The 19,219-nt window shown below is 42.5% G+C and overlaps 1 protein-coding gene across 1 annotated transcript in view; it reads left to right on the top strand.

Annotated features, from left to right (window-relative positions):
• CUX1 (cut-like homeobox 1) overlaps positions 1–17,566 on the top strand; it is a 206,544-nt gene extending 188,978 nt beyond the window's left edge. Inside the window, exons 23-24 of the mRNA XM_014953031.1 lie at positions 2,669–2,933; positions 7,624–17,566. Coding sequence (XP_014808517.1) covers positions 2,669–2,933; positions 7,624–8,335 — 977 coding nt within the window. The 3' untranslated portion in view covers positions 8,336–17,566. The remainder of the gene's footprint in view (positions 1–2,668; positions 2,934–7,623) is intronic.
• The last annotated feature ends 1,653 nt before the right edge of the window (positions 17,567–19,219 follow it).

Below are 19,219 nucleotides of genomic sequence, written 5' to 3'. Positions count from 1 at the left end.
GTGGGTTTTTTTTATAGGTCTCCTGAGAAGTGGAGACCGATCACAGGCAAAAATCAAACTTCTCCAAATCAAAATTCCAGTTGGGCCTTCCCGTCACTGCAAATGTGCTGAATGATCTCCTTATGTTGTCTACACACCGCACATATGTTTAAAATAAGAATTAAAAAGGAAAAGCTTTTATAAATGTCATCTAAAGTTTCCAGAGAGCATCATAAAGCTTAAAGCTTGGGTGCTAGTTCGGCACATGGCGAAGTGCCAGGATTGTGCCTTTGGCCCAATGGAAATTTGTTCTGAGGATAGATTATGCTCCAGAAAAAACAATTAGTTGTGACAGAAGGGTGGGACACCCCTTTTATTTTTCTGTTAAGGAAATATGTGCATGTATATAATTTGTTCCATTGACATGAAGGAGACCAAAATAAGCTACTGTGTTTTTTGTGATCCCAGTGTGAGGTTCCAAAAGCAGAGGTAGGCAGAGGGCAGGAATGAAACTTTTCCCAAGCTGTCACAGCTCCGTGCTGTCCTTAAGAGTCTAAAGATGGGAGCTCTGACCTGCCAGAAACGGAGAGCAGAGAAAGCTGAGATTCGGGGCGTCCTGTTGCGTGGTGTCTCATGTTAACTCGGTCGCCTGACCAAATTCCAGAAGCTCCAGTTCGAGATAGCCTAAACACCTTTTACATCTTCCACGCGAGGTTCTGGTTTGTCTCAGGGTCTCCTTTAAGCTGCTGCACGTTGCTGAAGTGATAGATGCTGCCTTTCAGCCCTCTTGGTTGCGCTATCAAAGGAGACAAGGGAACCGTTTATAGACTTTGCATGTCAATGCAAGTTTGAAATAACACCTAGGAGTCTTTGAGATTAAAGACCTTATATAAATGTGAGATTATATTGCTGGAATGATTAATTCCGTGGTTGAAGGTTGTAACAGTTGCTTGAAGGTTGCAAAAATAAGGCCCATAGGTCACCTTGAAGTAATGCATTTCTCTGCGGTCGCCTGGCAGTTCTGCATCAGGTTGCGACAACTTAAATAGGTGATTTTTTTTAAATGAAGTTTATTTAAAAAAAAAAAAAAGAAAAAGCTTTGGTTTTTTATGGTTATTTCAAGCGCGTGCAGGACTGTATCATGGCAGAGTGATGGATCATGAGCAACTCACATTCTGTTCCATATCAGTGATCTTACACAGTAGGCAATCCACAGGTAATCTGTCATATTCAGGAAAAACAAAATGAGGGCCATGCAGATACCCCCAAAGGTTACAGAGTGTGCTCAAAATTCACTTCCATTATAGTAAGACACAGTGTAAAAAGGTCCCACTGGCTGTACCACCGTGTAGGGGATGGGATGCTGAAACCCACTGGAGACAGAAAACCCAGCCAGTCCTGTAGGGAGCTCTGCCAGAAGAAGTTGGCTTTTGTGAGAAGGAAGGGCTTTGAACATTTCAGTTTATTTGATTGCATTGCATTTTCATTCTTGGTGTGCTCTCAGCCTAAAGGGAGAGCTGCGGGGAGAGAAAAATTTATTTTTTAAAGAATTAGGTTGCTGATCAGTATGACGTGCGCCACATCGGTCCCTGGCTCTGATGGGAGCTCCTGGCTTTGGAGATTTAGTGCCTGCTAGATCGATGTCAGGCTGGTGTAATCTGGAACTTAATAGCCAAGGTTATCAAATTGCAGCTCTTGAATACCTAAACTCTTAAATATCTAGAAGGTATTTAACAGGCCATTAAATATTTTATTGACAAGATTCATCTATATTTGCTGTTTTCAGCCCCCTCATTAGCAATGCTTGTGCATGATACTGCCAGGTGCAGTAAATCCCACCTCTCTCTGCCTGGTGTAAATCAATCAATTCAGTGACAGCGTTTGCTGGGACTTTTTCCTTGCAGAATTTGCCAGGATAATTCAGTCCCTGTCCGGGGGGAGAGTAGAGTCAGTGGTGGTGTCACAGGCTTCTGCCATCAGCCTCACCGAGCTCTGTCAGTGCAGCAAGAGCTTTCTTAAAAGTATATGCATTTTTGAAAGAGCCTTGTGTAGGGGAGGAGGATGCTGTGGGCTGTTTTTCTTTCATAACCTGTCACTGCTATAGCAAAGATCTGTAGGAGAAAGCACCAAAGGCCTGATGGATTATTCAGCCCATTGCGGGGATCTCCGGGCTCTGGGCGCCATCGTGTGTTGGAGAGGTGGCTGTGGCTGCCTTCAGCTTCCACACTCGTGTCCTTCATACAGAGACCTTAAGTGTCAGAGAGACTATAGTGTATGTACACCTTAAGTGTGTAACAACCAAAACCATTGAAGTTGAAATGAAGTGCAACTTTCCTGATCAGGTGCTTAGGTGGAAGTTCGCCGCTCTTGGAAGAGTGAATTTGAAATAAGTCGTGTTAACTGAACCCTGTTATTCATGTCCCACGTTCATTGAAAAAGCAGAAAACTCTGGCAGGTTTCCAGTCCATTTACCCTCTTTTCTTAACCATTCTTCTTTTTCTGCCTCTTGCATCCTCCCCGCATTCGCTTTCCTCTGATCTCTGCTGATGCCCCTTTCCTTTCTATTCTCTCCAAACAGCCTTGTCCGTGCAGCCTGTCATCTTCGCGTTCGTTCCTCGGCTTGTATATTCATTGATTTTTGCATTTGTATTCAGCTGGGGCTGATCTCCTGCGCTTCTTTCTCTTCCAGCCTACATGAAACGGCGACACAGCTCTGTCAGCGACAGCCAGTCCTGCGAGTCCTCGTCCGCTGGCATCGACTACAGCCAGGGAGCCAGCCCGCAGCCCCAGCACCAGCTGAAGAAGCCCCGGGTGGTGCTGGCGCCGGAAGAGAAGGAAGCTCTGAAACGAGCCTACCAGCAAAAGCCATACCCATCACCAAAAACCATTGAGGAACTCGCTACGCAGCTCAACTTGAAAACCAGCACCGTGATCAACTGGTTCCACAACTACAGGTACGGGGTCTGCCAGAAGGATTTATTTTACGTGCGGGGAGCGGGGTGCTGCGCTGCTCCAGCAGGCTCTGTCTGCTCCCGCGAGCCTTGAGCAGTTGTACAAAATGAACAGTTTCGACAGCAGGGAGGGTCTAACTAACAGTAATGCTAATGCTCCAGACTAATTTTAAGTCGTCCCTGAGGAACAGCAATATTCACATATTGATGCAAGTAGTGCTTTTAAACAGAAAGTCTGGCTTTTGGTGTGGGCGTGGATTTAGAGATGTCCACTGTTGAATATTTATAAATCCCATTGCAGTAAGCAAGACTGCTCTTTCTGACTTGCATATACACATTCACACAGACACGTATATACACACACATATGTATGTGTGTGTATGTATAACACAACACACATTGTGTTGTGTGTTACACCTGGGTCAGTTGGTGAGGGGTGCTTGGAAGTGTCCTCTACTGGATGGCATCAGAATTGCGCTGCTTTCACCATCTAATGTTCCCACATAAGAGCAAAAAGAGGATTTTCTCTTAGGTCTTGAGTCACTGAGCTCTGAAAAGAGGCCCAGCGTGTGCTGTATTTCAGGGAAGCTCTGCACTGTCATGAAGGACAGAGAACTGATAACCCTGAAGTCAGGTGTGGCCGCAGGTTTATTTCATTGTTATGATTAAATCATTGAGTCCCGCTGAAAGGAAATAAGATGTTGATCTCTTTAGTTGCTTTCTCGTATCAGAAGGAACCTTCTCCACATTTGAACCATTGAAGTAGGTTTTGGCCCAGAGACACCAATACAAAGAAACAATGCTGGAATGGCATATAAGAATTTGAATAAATATATTATCAGCTGTGCTTGGGATTGAGAATCTTAATTAGTGCAGCAGACTTTTCTCCAAGAAATTTGTGCTAATGAATATTGAACAGGTACAGTTAAGATACCAGATTTAGTATTATTCTGCTGCTTCACTCGAAGCCAGCAACGTTCCTAATTAGTCCAGATTGCTAAACTTGTTTGTTTTCAGAAGCTGCTAACATTTATAGGGTATTTTCCACTTTGGCCCTTCTCAGCTTTTAACAGAGAAGTTGCTGAAGCAGAAGCTGCACAGTTTAATGAGAGATCTCAGAAATATTATGCACAATAGCTAAATAATGTTTATAGTAAACAATATAAAATTTAAAAATTATAACCAACGAGTAATCATATTTACACTGGATTTCATTGACTTGAATTCGCTACAGATGCAGCCTCTTTCACTGCTCAGAGTTCTCCAAATGCAGGCCCTCTCTTCCAATTCCCACTTCTAGGCAATTATACACAAGTTGGAGGGATGCCTATGAAAATATGTTCCCTTCGGCCTGACAGCAAAATGTGCTGTTCTCACTTAGGCAGACGAGTGCGGGAGCACTGGTGGCATGTGTCATCTTCCTCATTATCATGAGATCTCCTGTTGAGGCGTGCGGCGAGAAAGCGTGACAAGTCATGATTGATCAGCCTGTTTAGCCACACCAAGCTATACATTGATGTAGACTAGGTGCTGACAGTTGTATACAAAATAAAAAAAGGGATAAACAAGGTGCTATAGGCTGGTGGGTAGGACAAGCCTGACAGCGCTGAGTGATCTGGACCTGCTCCCAGATGTGCTGCCGAGTCTCCGGGAGTTTAGAGAGATGTTTCAAGTCTGTTTGGGGCCCTGGGTGCTGGGAGCAGTTGCCACCATGGAAAAGTCAAAACACGTGTCTGTTCTTTTCCTCTGTACAATATTTTTTTTAGCTTTCGTGCATGAAGTACTCTTAAATCATCTGCAGGACACTGCAGAAAAGGTACAAGTTACATGTTCTGCTGGGGGAACAGAGCCTGACTGCTCTGCAGCTCATGTATTACAAGAAATGGGTAGTCTTTCCCCTCTTCATCTTCTCTAGGCCACACTTAACTTTATTTATCTCTTTTATACTCTCCCTCGGCCATTTCCGTTTCAAACGGAAGAGTCATCATACAGAAACAGTTCCACATATCAGACCATCTAGTTACTCTTTAATATATATTTTTCTTTAACATCAGGTAAAGCAGGGTACAGATTTGGACAAGTTTATATTCCTGTCTCTTGGGAATCCTGTTGCAGTGATGCTTTTCCTTTGGGATTCAGCCCAAACCTCACTTTCCAAAGGTGGTTGCCGCAGCAGAATCTTACATCCACCAACTGTAAAGTCAGCACTGTCATTTATTTTCTGCAGCAAAAGAAACTTAAAAATCCTCAGCAGGCAAGGAAATAATTCACTTCAGAACATACACAGGTATAAAGTGTTTTGACATGTCTGCAAACTTCTCCAAGTCTATGGCGTTGCATCCATACCAATCACATAGCTCTTAGAACATAAAAATAAACAAACGGAGCGCTCTTGGATCCTAAATTTCATTGCTCTTACTCTGGGCATATTTGTCAATGAACTGTAGTGTTGGGCTTGGGTAGATGTTGGGTGAAGGCTTGTACAGGGAATTTCCATGTGTACCCCAGGAGATCTCTGGTATTTGGAGTTACACTGGTGAATGCCAACAGGATTTATTATGTCGAGGCCAACACCTTCCACTGAGAGGAATGCTCGCTGGAATTCCCTAACTGCTGTCACCAGTTCTTCTTTACTGTAGGGATTTAATTACTGTGTTAATCAGGAGCCAGATTAGATTCCAGAAGCAATATATTGGGTGTGAATTCCAGGGATTTCCACAGACACAGAACCTGTATTCTGTAGGGTCAGATACTTGGTGAGCTTGCCATCATTTGGCATCTTGCTGGAGCTGAGGTATTTTAAATGCCGTGCAGGCACAAAGCTCCTGCCCATTTCCTCTCCTGACTTGGGGAATGTTACAGAAGCAGCGTGTTCTGGATCAATGTCCATGCAGGGAGATCATAGGCATAAAAAGAGCCTGATAATCGATGTTGCAGGATGCATGCAATTAATAGTAATAGAAAATTAATGTTAGTACCTGTGGTCTTCTGTTAGGTGAATAATATTCTCCTAGGGAAAATTACAGACCCCCTAAATCCAGAGTCAGCAAATACTGCTGAAATAAAATACTCTGTTGCATTTCAAGTAAGTCAATAATATCATTAGCTTCAAAAGCAGTATTCAGATGGTGTTCTGCGTTTATCCTGATTTTTTTTCCATTGTGTGCTGTCTTTCACAGTGCATTTAGGGAAAAATGAAAAATTCATCCAGCCGTCAGCACTGGGACTGGGCTTCACTTGTGATTTGCAAGACCTTTAGCAATTGTCCATGGCTAAAACCAAAAGTGTTATCTTCACTCTGAAAAATAAAGTTTTGCTAAGCTTCCCCTGTGTCTGTAGTCCCTGACCACAGGTCATTGAGGCTCCCTCTTGGTTGGAAATGAGGACCTGAACAGTGGTCATAACATCTCCGGCTGACAGAGAGGACAGAGAAAGGGTTAGTGTAGACCCTAAGATGTTTTCATAAACTGCTTTTTCCCTTGTGAGGATATTGGGAGCTCCTAAGCAGAGAAGGGAGAGGGAGGAAGGAACAAGTTAAATGGCAAAGGTAGTGTGTTTGGGGGTATTATTGCACGCTTCAAGTACTAGGAGGCACAAGGTGGCACACCAGGCAATTTTAACCACACACGGAGTGCATTAATTCCCTTGAAATGCACTGCTTGCCTTGTCACTATCCCTGTTCTGAAATCGATTTTTTAAATAAAAAATGAGGCAGAAGTCAGACTGGCTCACGGACTGACAACCTGTCAAAAAGGCTGTGCTTCCCCAGAGCGGTTTCAGAACAATGGACTTGGTTTCATCTTCTTTTCTCTTTGGTGTCCAGGAGAACACCAAGGGGGCTGTCCAGATCTTTTCCTTGTTTGTTTTTTATTCAGGCAAATTGTGGCTCATTTCTAGAGGAATCTGAATTGTTTTGTATTTACAAGCCATTTTCTTCTGGATCTACTGGAAATGTATTCATATTTTAAAATCATCCCTTTTCTGGTCCAGCGTATTGTAAAATTTTACCTTTCTGATGTCAGACTTTTAATGGGGAGACTACAGAGCCTTTCATCTCTGTCCCTTAAACTACATCCAGTGCTCTAAAAATTGAGCACACAATTATGAATGTTACTTAATTTAAACTTGCAAAAAAATGGTAGATGATCTGGCATAATGATGATTATCTGCATAAAATTAATATTTTCATGTTACTCCATAATGCTTGCCATGCTTACTAGAAGGGGCAGTCATCAACATCAGATTTACAATAAACAGACAAAATAAATCCTGGTTGAATTCAGAGGGCTCAGTCTCCACCCTGAGTGCTGCAAAAGTTACCAGAAATGGGTTTATCTACTCAAAACCCGGGCTGTGACTGCCTGCCCCTGCCAGGCCATGAAGGAGCCCTGAGGCGGCCTGGGGTTTGCTGCCTTCATCCCTTCTAGCACGGCAGGCTGTGGCCAGGGAAAATGAAATTAAGAGCATCTTGATGATATTTCATGTTCTTCCAAATGCCTTTTCAGTCAGTCCTTTGGGTTTGAGGGTGTGAGGGCTTACAGTGACCCAGCTTGGTGTGGCTTCCTTGAGGCCGAGACAAAATGGCGCCTAAGGGAATGGCGTTTGGAATGGCGGATCTGGTCGAGCCGGGGCAGGGGGGGAGCTCTGAGTGACCCCCCAGGAGACTCACCATCCTTCTCCCCTTGTCTCCTAGGTCTCGCATCCGCCGGGAGCTGTTCATCGAAGAGATCCAAGCCGGGAGCCAGAGCCAGGCTGGGTCGAGCGACTCTCCTTCTGCCAGAAGCAGCCGGGCGGCCCACAGCTCGGAGGGAGACAGCTGCGATGGCGTGGACACAGAAGGCCCACCTGAAGGAAAGCCCAGTGGCCCGGAGGCGGATGAGTACAGCAATGCAACCACAAAGTCTCAGGGAGGGCCAGCGGAGTCGGCTTTCGAAGCCGGGGAAGAGGCACTGCAAGGCGCCAGGTCTTCGGAGAAAGCGGAGCCGTTCCAGGCGGAGAGCCTGGAGGACACCGACGACGAGGGCAGGCTCAGAGCACCGCGCCAGGGCTCTCCGCCGGCATCGCAGCGCCAGGGAGAAGCTCTGGAGACACTGCCAAACTCTGCCACGGAAGGGGATGCCTCTACCTCAGCTGCCTCCACCTCAGTCCTTACAGGGGAGAGCTCCTACAAGTCAAAAGAAAGTTCAGAGAAAATCTCCAGTGTGCCAAGTACGAGCTCGACGCCGGCCGCAGGCTCGCAGAAAGCCAACTCTCTTCAGAGCTTGTTCGGCTTCTCCGAGGCGGCGAGCTCCAGGAACACGCGAGACAGCTCCTTGAGGAAAAAGAAAGCGGCAAACTTGAACAACATCATCCACCGCTTGGAGAAGGCCGCGAGTCGAGAAGAGGCCGTCGAGTGGGAGTTTTGAGATTAAACTCGCCCAACTCTGGAGAGCTGGGAAAGTGAAAACTGGACCTCTACTGGTTTTATTGTGTTGCGCACTTAACCGCCCTGCGGGCCACAGGGCAAAAACGCCATAGGCCAAGGTGCATATAGAAAACAAAAAGGAGCGTTAAGCCCAATTTATGTTTGTGTTTTCGAGGAAGAAAACTGAAATGTGTAGTCAAGCTTTTTTGTACCCTGAAGTGTTTTTATTATTGCCCTAAGTGATTTCCACAATTTCTGGAATAACTCATACAGCTTTGCCTTGTGCCCTCCTCTTTGGTGTGGGCTTTAAAAAAAGAAAAACAGAAAAAAAAGAAAAAAAAAAAAAATCAAACCCACATATTAAAAGGGGGCTTTTTATCTGCCATCTAATGGCTACAGAGCGATAATACACTATTATCTTCTTAAACCAGGAAAAAAGGGGAGATTTTTCAAAAAAAAAAGAAAAAAAAAAGAAAGTTTTTTGTAGCTGTTCAGTTGCCACTAAGAGATTGCACAGTCAACCGACTCTAAACACACTAGTTTGGATTCCTACATATTTTCAAGAAAAGAAAAGAATCTTGTTGTTTGAAACTTTGAATTAAAAAAAAAAACACATTTACTCCACATATTTTTTAACAAAACAAAAAAAAAAGTCACATCAGGAAAATATCTTAATTTGTGGTAGCTGACTTAGTGTTTTCTTGTAAGTGAAATAGAATATTGACACGTAGTGCACATTGTTTCATAGCTTTAACTGATTCTGGTCTTTTGCAGACCAGAATTTGTTTAATACACTCCATTTTAGGCCAAATCAGGACAAAAAAAAAAAATCTGAATCTAGGTATTTTATAATCTGCTTTTTAACCTCTAACCACAGAGCACGCTGATCAGACCTCATATCTAGGAGGTTTAGGAGACAACTTAGAAACAGCATGTACTTGATCATTTCACTTGGTTCGTAGTGTACAGAATTTCCTTTCAGCAAAGACAGATCGCTCAAAAAATGTTGGCCAGTAACATTTCAGCCTGCTACTTTAGGGACGTATTCTGTAACCTGAAATATTCAGCTTTCCTGGAATCGATGAAAGTGTAGTTCACGTGTACAATTGCTGTCACACACCACTAAGAGGGGACTGGAGCTGCCTCAGATAAAGAACTTTTCCTGCTGTTGGTGGCCATTTACTGACTCTCTTCCCACCGCAAGCACTGATTTTAAATACGTTTTAGTTGTGGGAAGCTTATTTTTGCGTGGATAAAGAGTACATGGCAATGACCAGACGGGCTCTTACCGGGACGGAAATAGCCCAGACTCCAAACCAAAACGTTCATGCTCTCGAGTCCCAGTCTAGACCATTCTGCCCTGCAGAAATACAGCCTTTTTCCATTATTTTATGCACAGGTTAGGGCTGATCAAAGTACAAATCAAATTCTAACTTGTCTCTAACTCCTCCTGTTGTCTATATGTATATGCGTGAGCATAGAGGTGTGTGGAAGGATGTGTGTGCGTGAGTGTGTGCGTGCAATTTTATACGTCTGTGTATTTTCTTACGTACTTGTGCACACATAGAGTGCATTACTGCCACCTTTTTTCAATAAGCTGTTTTATCAGTTATGGCTTCTACAAGTTTGCTAATTTAGACTCCTTTATTGCCATATCTTTAAAACTAACAATAGATGATTTCGGAATATATATATATATATAAATATATATATATATAATTTTTTTTTGCTTATTTATAGGTGCTGTATTTTATTATCTGATTGTTAGGAAGGGATGAAAGGGGGCAAATATTCTTTAGAGGGATAGACTGCCGGCAGTATTGGGTATAATTTACAAGATGTAGTTGTCATACTGTATATTATTGATTGAAGACTTTTTGACCGTATTGTGTATCATTGAACTTTTGTCTTAGGTCAGCATCTTTTTGATGACACTTTAATGGTGCATTCATTACTTCTTAAGTTTAATTAATATTACTTTTCTGATTTTGGGGGAGGGAGGGACGGGGAGAGGAGTTCCGACTTTAAAGGTATGTTCCCAATATTACACCTCAGTGTGCTTGTATTAATTCATTAGTAGGATTTTTGACTGTAAGATGTGAAACCACATTTCTTGCATGATGTTTTAGAACTTATGTATTTCATTTACAGTCTCTTACCGTGCAACAGCAGCACTTAGCGCAAGTTTTCACAAATTAAGAATCAGTACACTAAAAATCAATCCTTTTCATGATTAAGAAAAGAAGGCTCTAGGAGGCTGAAAGGCAGGGATTTATTTCCTATTTTTACTGCTAGCTGTTTCAGGATACCTCCTTGGGTAATTGGGGACTTGTGATGCAAAAACTAAAATTGAGAAACAGGGAGAGCAACTGCCCCTTTCTGTTACAAGCTGAGGAGACGGTTTGTAATAACAGACACCGGCGTGTGACGGCACGTGCTGGAGGCGGTTACGGCTTCTTATCCGGAGCGCAGTTAGTCTGTGGGAATGGCCAGCGAGGGAAATAACGTGGTGAAGCAAAGTGTGACCTCTCTGTATCCGTACAGTGTCCTGGTTTGACTTACAAAGCACAGCTCCGTCGGTGAGCGCACGTCCTGGTCAAAGTCCACATACCTTATGCGAGTCATAACCAGACGCATCTTCAGCCGAGAAGCAAAACTTCTGACTAGAAGATGCCGATATTTTCTTACGTTCTTTATTTTTTTTTCTTCGTCGTTGTTCGGTTCAGGTTGGGTTTTTTTTAATGAATTCTAGGCAATACACTTGCCAGTCTGTTTCTACTGTCCTTGTCTGCTGATTTGAGATCCAGGTGCTTGATGCAGTCAAGTGGTTACTCTCGGCTTTCTCGATAGTGAGGGGTTCTTTTTCTGTTTGACGATTTATTTTTTTTTATTTTAAATTAATATTCCCCAAACTGTTCTTGTGCCTGTGTCTATATGATTGCATTCCATGATGCTTACTGAGAGCTCTTGCTGCATTATACGACAGCAGAACTGTATTCACAGGTTGAACGCAAATGCAGCACTTAAGGTCAATCTCTCTTCTTAATAAGCAATACGTAAGTGCCTTGAAACTTATATCTTCTTTTTGGTTTTGTTTTTTTTTTTCTTTTTTTGTTTTGCTTTTCAGTTTTTCCACTAGTTCTTTAGGATTCCTTAGCGTCTGCCCAGTTTTTAGTGCTGTAATGATTTTTAAAAAGCATATCTGTAGCTTGCCCTAGAGGAAATCTTTCTTTTATAACACTAACTGTTAATTCTAAGCTCCATTATTACATTTGAGTCATGTAATTTTGCCGGATAAAGACAGCATTCATAAGTCAGAAGTCACTCCATCCTGCCAAGGGTTGTCATTGGTATCTATTATAAAATTAATCAAATAAAATGCTGTCAGTATTTCCTATATTTTTGGCACTTTATTAATGGCTTAGCTCCTTTTGTTGTTTCATATTTAATGATCTGCGTTGAATGTGGATTAGCCTGCTGAGATGCTGTTGGGGTGACCCGGGCAGTCCTGCCAGGAGTCTCTTGGGGTTCCTTAGTGACCACCTTTTTTAAGGGCACGGGCAGACGGACGCCCTCAGATCGAGCTCGTAGAGGTTCCGTGATGTCCCCAGCTGGTTTGTTCCCCCTTTTTAGCCAAGGTCACAGCTGCTTTTCTGTTCCAGTGGAAAGTAAAAGAGATTAGCTTGAACTACTGCTGAGAATCTCGTGTTGGAGATGAGTTCCCTACTGGCTTTCCAAACCTCCCCGCTTTAGAGTCTGAACTTCAGCAACTCTGAAAGATTTTCGCTCTATTCCTCATCAAGTGCGGCATTTGGAACTAACACTTTTAGGAAAATGCCTATCGGAATAACTTTCTTTACTTAATTCAAAGAAAAGGATAAAAAGTTGGAGGAGAAGAAGTGCTGAAGAGTCGCAGGGTGGCTTTTTACCCTCTTGGGTCACTGATGACATGGGGAGGGAAAAGGTGCATGTGATGGGCTCTTCACGGGGCAGTCACTCTGTGGAGCGCGGAGCGTGGCAGAGCCCTCGCTGGCAGCATCTCTCTTCCTGGTGGATAAAAGCACAGGCAGTTTTCAGAAAATCTGTAACGCCAGAATCTGCTTTTTTTTTCTGAGGCTCTTTAAAAGCATTTTTATTTTCTCTCTCTGTTTCCAGTTCCATGCTCTTACTAAAGCTGTGGATGAAAGGCCCAGGCTATTTTAACAGAAATACTTTTATACTGCAGTTAAAATTGTCGATTTTTCTCTCTGGATAGTTAGGGAAGGAAAAAAGTGTAGTACTTTGTTTGCTAAAAGCAAGGGCAGAGTGTCTCTCGGCAGCGGGGTCAGGCAATGGGATTGTCAATACGCTTCCATTTTTGAGGATACGGATTTCAGACAACAAAATTGCACATTTATTGGCAGAAACGCATTTAATTACAATCACTGTCGATGCCATAAAATTTGACAATTTTACTTATTCATCTGTAAAATGCCTATAAATAGAGCCACTCTTTAAAGAAATCCGTATCAGTGCACTCTGCCCATATCATGAATTAGTGAGTCCTTTAGTAATAAAGTCCTTGCTATAATAGGAAAGATCTATCTTACAGTTAAGAAGAAAAAAATGTATGTGCCTTTCTCATTAGGTGAAGGATCTTTGCATTATTTTTATGTAACTTGTTCATAGGGAATGGGGTAGAGAAAGGGGGTTCATGAACACGACAGAATTCTATGCAATACTCTCTGATCCAATTACTTAAAAGTTGCTATTTTTCAGTCCTTTAATGGGAGAAATAGTAAATTAGAGAAGTGCATCATTCCAGTGGCAATTCAAACTGCAAAGCTGATAAATTCCCATAAAATAGGATTGAGGGAAATCTGACAAAATACTGTAATGAAGTAATGGAAAATGCCAACAGTGATTGCAGTTCCCACTAGCACAGCTGCCGTCAGAAGTCTGTCATTTGCCATCTTAAAATTATTAATTTCAAGTATTCTTTAAACTTTCATGAAGTAACAATGCTCCTAGCAAAACCGGGGCAGGTTAGAAATAGGAAACCCCCCCCGTATTTTGACCATATATAAATTATGAGAATATACGAAAAAAATAATTGGTTTTGGACAATTCTTTGCACTTGAATCCAAAATAGTTGATCTGAACTGAAAAGTCGCAGTGATCTGGACCAGTGCCTTTAGCAGAGAGATCAGTAATCTCAGCAATTTGTTGCAAACCGAGAGTAAAAGTGGTGACATTTTTAACACGCAGATGGAGGGCACTATTTTTGCTTCGTTTGTGTCTCTTTCTAACAAGTGAATTTTTAAAATTCTCTCTTCTTTCTTCTTCCCCCAGTGTCGTACCCTGGGGTCTTCTCTGTCCCAGAGCCGCTGTGTCTGGCTGAGCTCTGAGCCTTTCCTGGAGACTATCAGAAACGGAGGAGGAGCAGAAGAAAAGTTGGTTTTTAGGTGGGGGCCGCGTTTAACGGACACTAAAACCAAATCGAGCCCTTCCCCTGAGCGAGTGGCAGTTTTGGCCCCCGTGAGACAAGCTGCTCACGGCCTCGTAATCCTAAATTTAACTCACACAGATAAAAGAGCTGCAAAGCAGTGATGGGTTCACTCCTCCCTTGTCCTGCTGCTCTCCCCTTGCACTTTCTCTTGCCCCACTCTTTGAACATCAACGTTCTCTTCCTTTGTGTTGCATATACAATCAACTTATTTTTTAAGAAAGATTTTGAAATTCTGAAACAGAAGATTATTTTTTTTTTCCCCAGCAGTTTTAAATTTTGCCAGACAGTGTTAAATTGCAAGGAGAATCACTGGCATGGGAAGCACAAGACCTGAATTTCTTTTCTGGTTCCACCTTCTTAGTTTGAGAAGTGACTTACCGGTTCCTGTCTCCTTCACATACGTCTTTGAACTCTAAAATGTAGAAATATTATTTCACCAGTTTGTTCTTTCCTCCCTAAGCCTTTTATGGGATATATTGACTATGCCATATATAAAATATAGTTAGTAATGAACTTTATAGCAAGAAAAGCCCTTTATGGTATGCCTAGGGACTGATTTGTCCTACATGACCAGGTCATGTACTATACCCTACCCTATTAATATGCAAGGATAAAAAGTTTTTATGCTCTGAAGATGAAATCTATCCTTTTGGAGAAGGTTAGCATTAGGCCTGTGCACTTAAGTTTTCAAAAAGCCTTAAAAATAGGTGTGTAAGAGGTGCCATCTCTCTCCTCAGGGATGATTTCCCCCCCAGCCAAGTGGTACTGTGGCATATTTAATACAAATTATTAGTAGTAAGGTCATTTTGCAGTTGAAAAAAGTTGAACTTTTATTAGTGAGTCCCCTCACTGGTGTCCTCTGGTACAGCTGAGGACCGATGGAGGCATCACACCTGCTTTTCCCAAGATCTGGGCACTCTGTGTCAGAGCCAGAGCCCTTCCCCATCTCTGAACTCTGCATTTCTACAGCTATTTTGTGAATGGAAAAAAACCCTGATCTGTTTCCTGGGGCTTGATTTTCATCGCTGTTCACAAACACGTTTTGGCACTAAAGTGCATTAAAAGGAAATGCCTCCTTTTAAAAAATTAATAAGATTATTGTATTTTTAACTTGTCCAGCTATCCTTTGAAGGAGAATTGCTGCCATTTTTCAAGCTTGCTTTACTCACAGTCATGTCAGTAGATTTCTGCCACAGTTCTGTAGATTTCTTAATATTAAAACTGTTGGTTTCATAGTATGGTTTCAGTTTCTTTATATTTTGAAACAGCCAAGTGCAGAGAATGACTTAATTCTTAACCAGAGCAAAATAGTGCAGGAAACATGACAGCAAAGGTAGATGCCCAAAGTCCCCGTGACGTCGTGTCTTTGACTTTTTGTTTGAATTTTGGAGGTATTCGTACTTCGTAGTACAATCTTCATCCAAAGATCCTTGGAAATGGAGAGTCATGCCAGGAATTTCCTGCTGTTATGGTGACATCCCTGCTTTTTGCATAGTTACTGTGTAATTCTGTGGTAAATGTTCATAACAGCGCAATCTCTCTATCGATAGCAAGAATAACGGCGTTGAGTTGCGTTATCCTCTTCTGTCTATGCGGGTAATTAATAGGCGTTTTTAGGAGTTGTTAAATATGTGTGTGTACATGATTCTGGTGTGGAAAAGCTCCTCTGTGTACGTAGTGTTTGCGTGTTGGTCTTAACGCTGCGGTAGAATCGCTACGGCCAAATTCATGAAATTGTTTGGGGCGTCGGTGAGTGAGGGCTTAAAACCAATCTGGGTTTTAGTGCTTAGAGGATGCCATTTTCCCACTTGGCAGAGAAGTTCCCTGTTGTAAAGAGGGGATGAGCCATCCTGAGGGATGGGCTTGGGAGCGAGATGCGGGTTTAGCTCGCCAGGAGGGGGAAGATCACACTCAGAATACATCAAAATAATTCCAAGGGGCTGAGATGTGCAAAAGCCAAGCAATTTGAAAGGAAGGGTCAGACCTCGCCTGCAACATCCTGTAAGGGTTGGGCTGGAGGTTTTCCTTCGGTACAGCCTGCAGGGAGTGAACACACCAGATATTTGCACGTGTGAAATACACTCCCCTGAATCTATGTGCAGCAGGAAGGTGAACAGTAAAGACATAGTTAAAATAATGGCAAAAACATCTGATCAGTAAATTAAGCCAAGTATCAAATTAAAGCAAGCAGTTTATTCTTGCTCTCCCTAAGCTGAAAATTCCAGTATTCTTAAGAATGAAATAGAAGTTCTCTGTTATGCAGTTCCTTTTTGAAGGTGAGCACCTGTGTTTTCAAGCGAAGGAAAAAAAAACCTGGCACTTGACTTTCTCTGAAGTACAATCTTCTCTCCAAGTAACTACAAAAAACTATTTTCTAGATTTGGTCTTTCAATCAGATTTCTCTGGCTTTTGTTAGCTGACGTCAGACCCTTAGTGCTATTTTGATGTATTATTTATAGGTGGGTAAATTATTACTAGCTTTAAAAGTGTTTCCAAAGTACCTAGTTACCTCTGGATGCGAGTTCGGGCTGTACAGGGAGTCCTTCAGCGTCTGGTTCCTGAAGGAGGTGTGTGGGGAATAAGCAAGGTCACAGCTGGATCAGACTTCTCTTCTTTGGTCAGGGCTTCCATTTCCGTCTCACCTCCTCCGGAGAGATGGAGGTTGTGGATCGTTTTTTTTCTGTGGGGGAAAGATTTTAGTTTAGCTTGAAATGATTTTATTTTCGTTCAGTAGGCACGTCACCAAAATGCTGTGTGTTACCGCATTTCCCATTAAGTTTTTAGGTTTTGCTACTTTTCCTAAAATGTACTATTGAACAAACTTTCTATACTTGGAAAGCTATGTGCCTTATTTCCTAATCTCTTCGTGGAGAATAATCTAAAGCACAGTGATGGAGATTGCAGCATTCACAGCCGCTTTTCATTGGGGGGTGGGGGAGAGCAGACACCGGCCGAGGAGCGTTTCAGTGGCCCGACGTTGAGTTGCCCCTTGGCCAACGAGCACTTCAAACACTGTGCGTCCAGTCTTTGTGCAATAGAAATCCTCGTTCTGCGTTTGGAGGTTCCTGTCCTGGACACCAGACTCAGACGAGCGCGAGCTCTAAGTTTAAGAGAATTCAGGTTCCTGGGGAAAAATAATAAATAAATACATCCCTCTGGGTTGGCTCCAAACAGCAGGGTGGGATCTTGGGTTAGAAGGTCCACCACTGCCCGGCGGCGTTCGTGCTCGTAAGGCTCAGTCTCACCCGCATACTCCTAGGTCTCAGCATTCAAGAAACACTCGTGTCCCTTTGTGCCATCAGTAGAACATGCTGTCTTTGTTTCCGTGCCCAGAGCTGGACTGTCTCTGGGTGCTGAGGCACCCAAAAGTCATTCCAGTCTTTGTTTGGTTTTGTAAAGAACAGGCTTTCACCCACCGCCATCCTCAGCCCTTTCCAGCCCTCCTGTGTTACTCTTCAAGCTTGCTCTCTCTACAGCATCATAAGGTGAAACATATAAAGGTGGTTTGTAATTAGGGGAAACAACCTAGTGTTTCCTCTTTATGAGATTAATTTTAACAGTTTCTTTTTTGAGGTTTGTTTTTGTTTGATACAAACACAACAGGAGTATGCATATCCCCTAAGCAGACGTTGGAGAAGGTGTAGGCTCTCCTAGCGATGGAGCGGGGTGGTGTCGGCTCGTCGGAGTATCCATATCATTGTGCCCCTGTTGTGTTTCCTAGAGCAATCATTTTTTTTTTTTTTTTTTTAAAAAAAAAAAAAAAAAAAAAATAATAATTCAGATTCGAGATATGCATCAGTAAGACAGTTTTTTTTTTTTTTTTAAGAAAAAAAAAAAAAGTATTTTATCTAAATGCCTAATAAATAATATTATTTAAATAGTTTTTAAAATAATTTAGGACTGAGAATAAGAAGCCTCAGTTGTGAGAGAAGAGACTTAAAGTATACAGAGAGAGAAAATAACCCTTAGCCTCCTAGAGCCTCTACTGAGAATTTCATGAAGATGCAGTGCCCCTTTGTCAAAGTACATTGTGATTTACTCAAGAGTGTTAATTTAAAATGAGAGACTGGTTTCCTGTGATGTTCATCTTTGTTGGCATATGTTTGAATTTCTGAATTCAGAGCTGATTTTCTTCTCATTCAAAGTTGGTCAAGGCAAAAAAAAAAAAAGAAAAAAGAAAAGAAAAAAAAAAAATATATATATATAACCACCTTGTGCAGCAGCAACTTTTCCTGGTGTGAACTCTGGAAATACACCTTGTGCATTGATCGTTGTCACGGAGGAGTTGGTTGGTTTTCTTGCAGCGTTGGAAGCGTGTTCAGACAGGCTTTCCCTGGCTGGGTTAACGCTCGGCGAGCGAGGAGGGGGGAGAGAAAAAGCCACGTAGGTCAAATCAAAGCACCAGGCTAGAAATTGCCCCCGCTCGGCACGGGGCAGGAGGGACATCCCCCCCCGGAGCCCCAGGGCAGAACCTGGCAATGGGCAGGGAAGGGAAGGTGCTGAGCGAGTTGCAGGGCACATCGCCACTTCTGTGGATTTGGAAGCAAATTTGCACTTTTTGCCTTTCGAGGGTGTCCCACTAAAAGGAAAAAAGAAAAAAAAAAGAAAAAAAAAAAAGGCAAAACCAACCATCAGATGAATTTCCCACGTGAGGTTCTTTCCTTCTGGCGTAGTCTGAAAGAAAAAACAACAAAAAAACCCCAACAAAACCAAACAAGCCCTATGGTAACCATTGGATAACCTCTGCGAAACAAAAAGGTTGTTCCTGTCAGAATACTCTATGCATTTTGGTGTTGAAAAAGCATTTTCTACCCTTCCTTTTCGGGAAGCGGGCACCGCGCGCCCCACTCGCTGGAAATGCTGCGAGAATGTCACATGTACCAATTTGGATGTTAATTCCAAAGCAGATGGAGGCTGGTTGGGGGGGGGGGGTTTTTTTTTTTTTTTATTTGTTTCCCTCATGTCCCTTTTTTTTTTTTTTTAATTAAAAAATTTAACTCTTTGCATTTGTGCAATAACTACTTGCCATGATAATGGGCAGACCTTTGAAATGCCCCGACTACTAACACAGCACAAGATGAACTCAAACAGAAAGTGGTGTACTTTTTCCGAAAAAACAACAAAAAAACCCCAACAAAACCAAACAAGCCCTATGGTAACCATTGGATAACCTCTGCGAAACAAAAAGGTTGTTCCTGTCAGAATACTCTATGCATTTTGGTGTTGAAAAAGCATTTTCTACCCTTCCTTTTCGGGAAGCGGGCACCGCGCGCCCCACTCGCTGGAAATGCTGCGAGAATGTCACATGTACCAATTTGGATGTTAATTCCAAAGCAGATGGAGGCTGGTTGGGGGGGGGGGGAATATGTTTTTTTTTTTTTTTTTTTTTTATTTGTT

The sequence above is a fragment of the Calidris pugnax genome, unplaced genomic scaffold (genome assembly GCF_001431845.1).
Source record: "Calidris pugnax isolate Ruff unplaced genomic scaffold, ASM143184v1 scaffold133, whole genome shotgun sequence".
Taxonomy (NCBI): Eukaryota; Metazoa; Chordata; class Aves; order Charadriiformes; family Scolopacidae; genus Calidris; species Calidris pugnax.
This window is presented reverse-complemented; position numbering and strand designations above follow the sequence as displayed.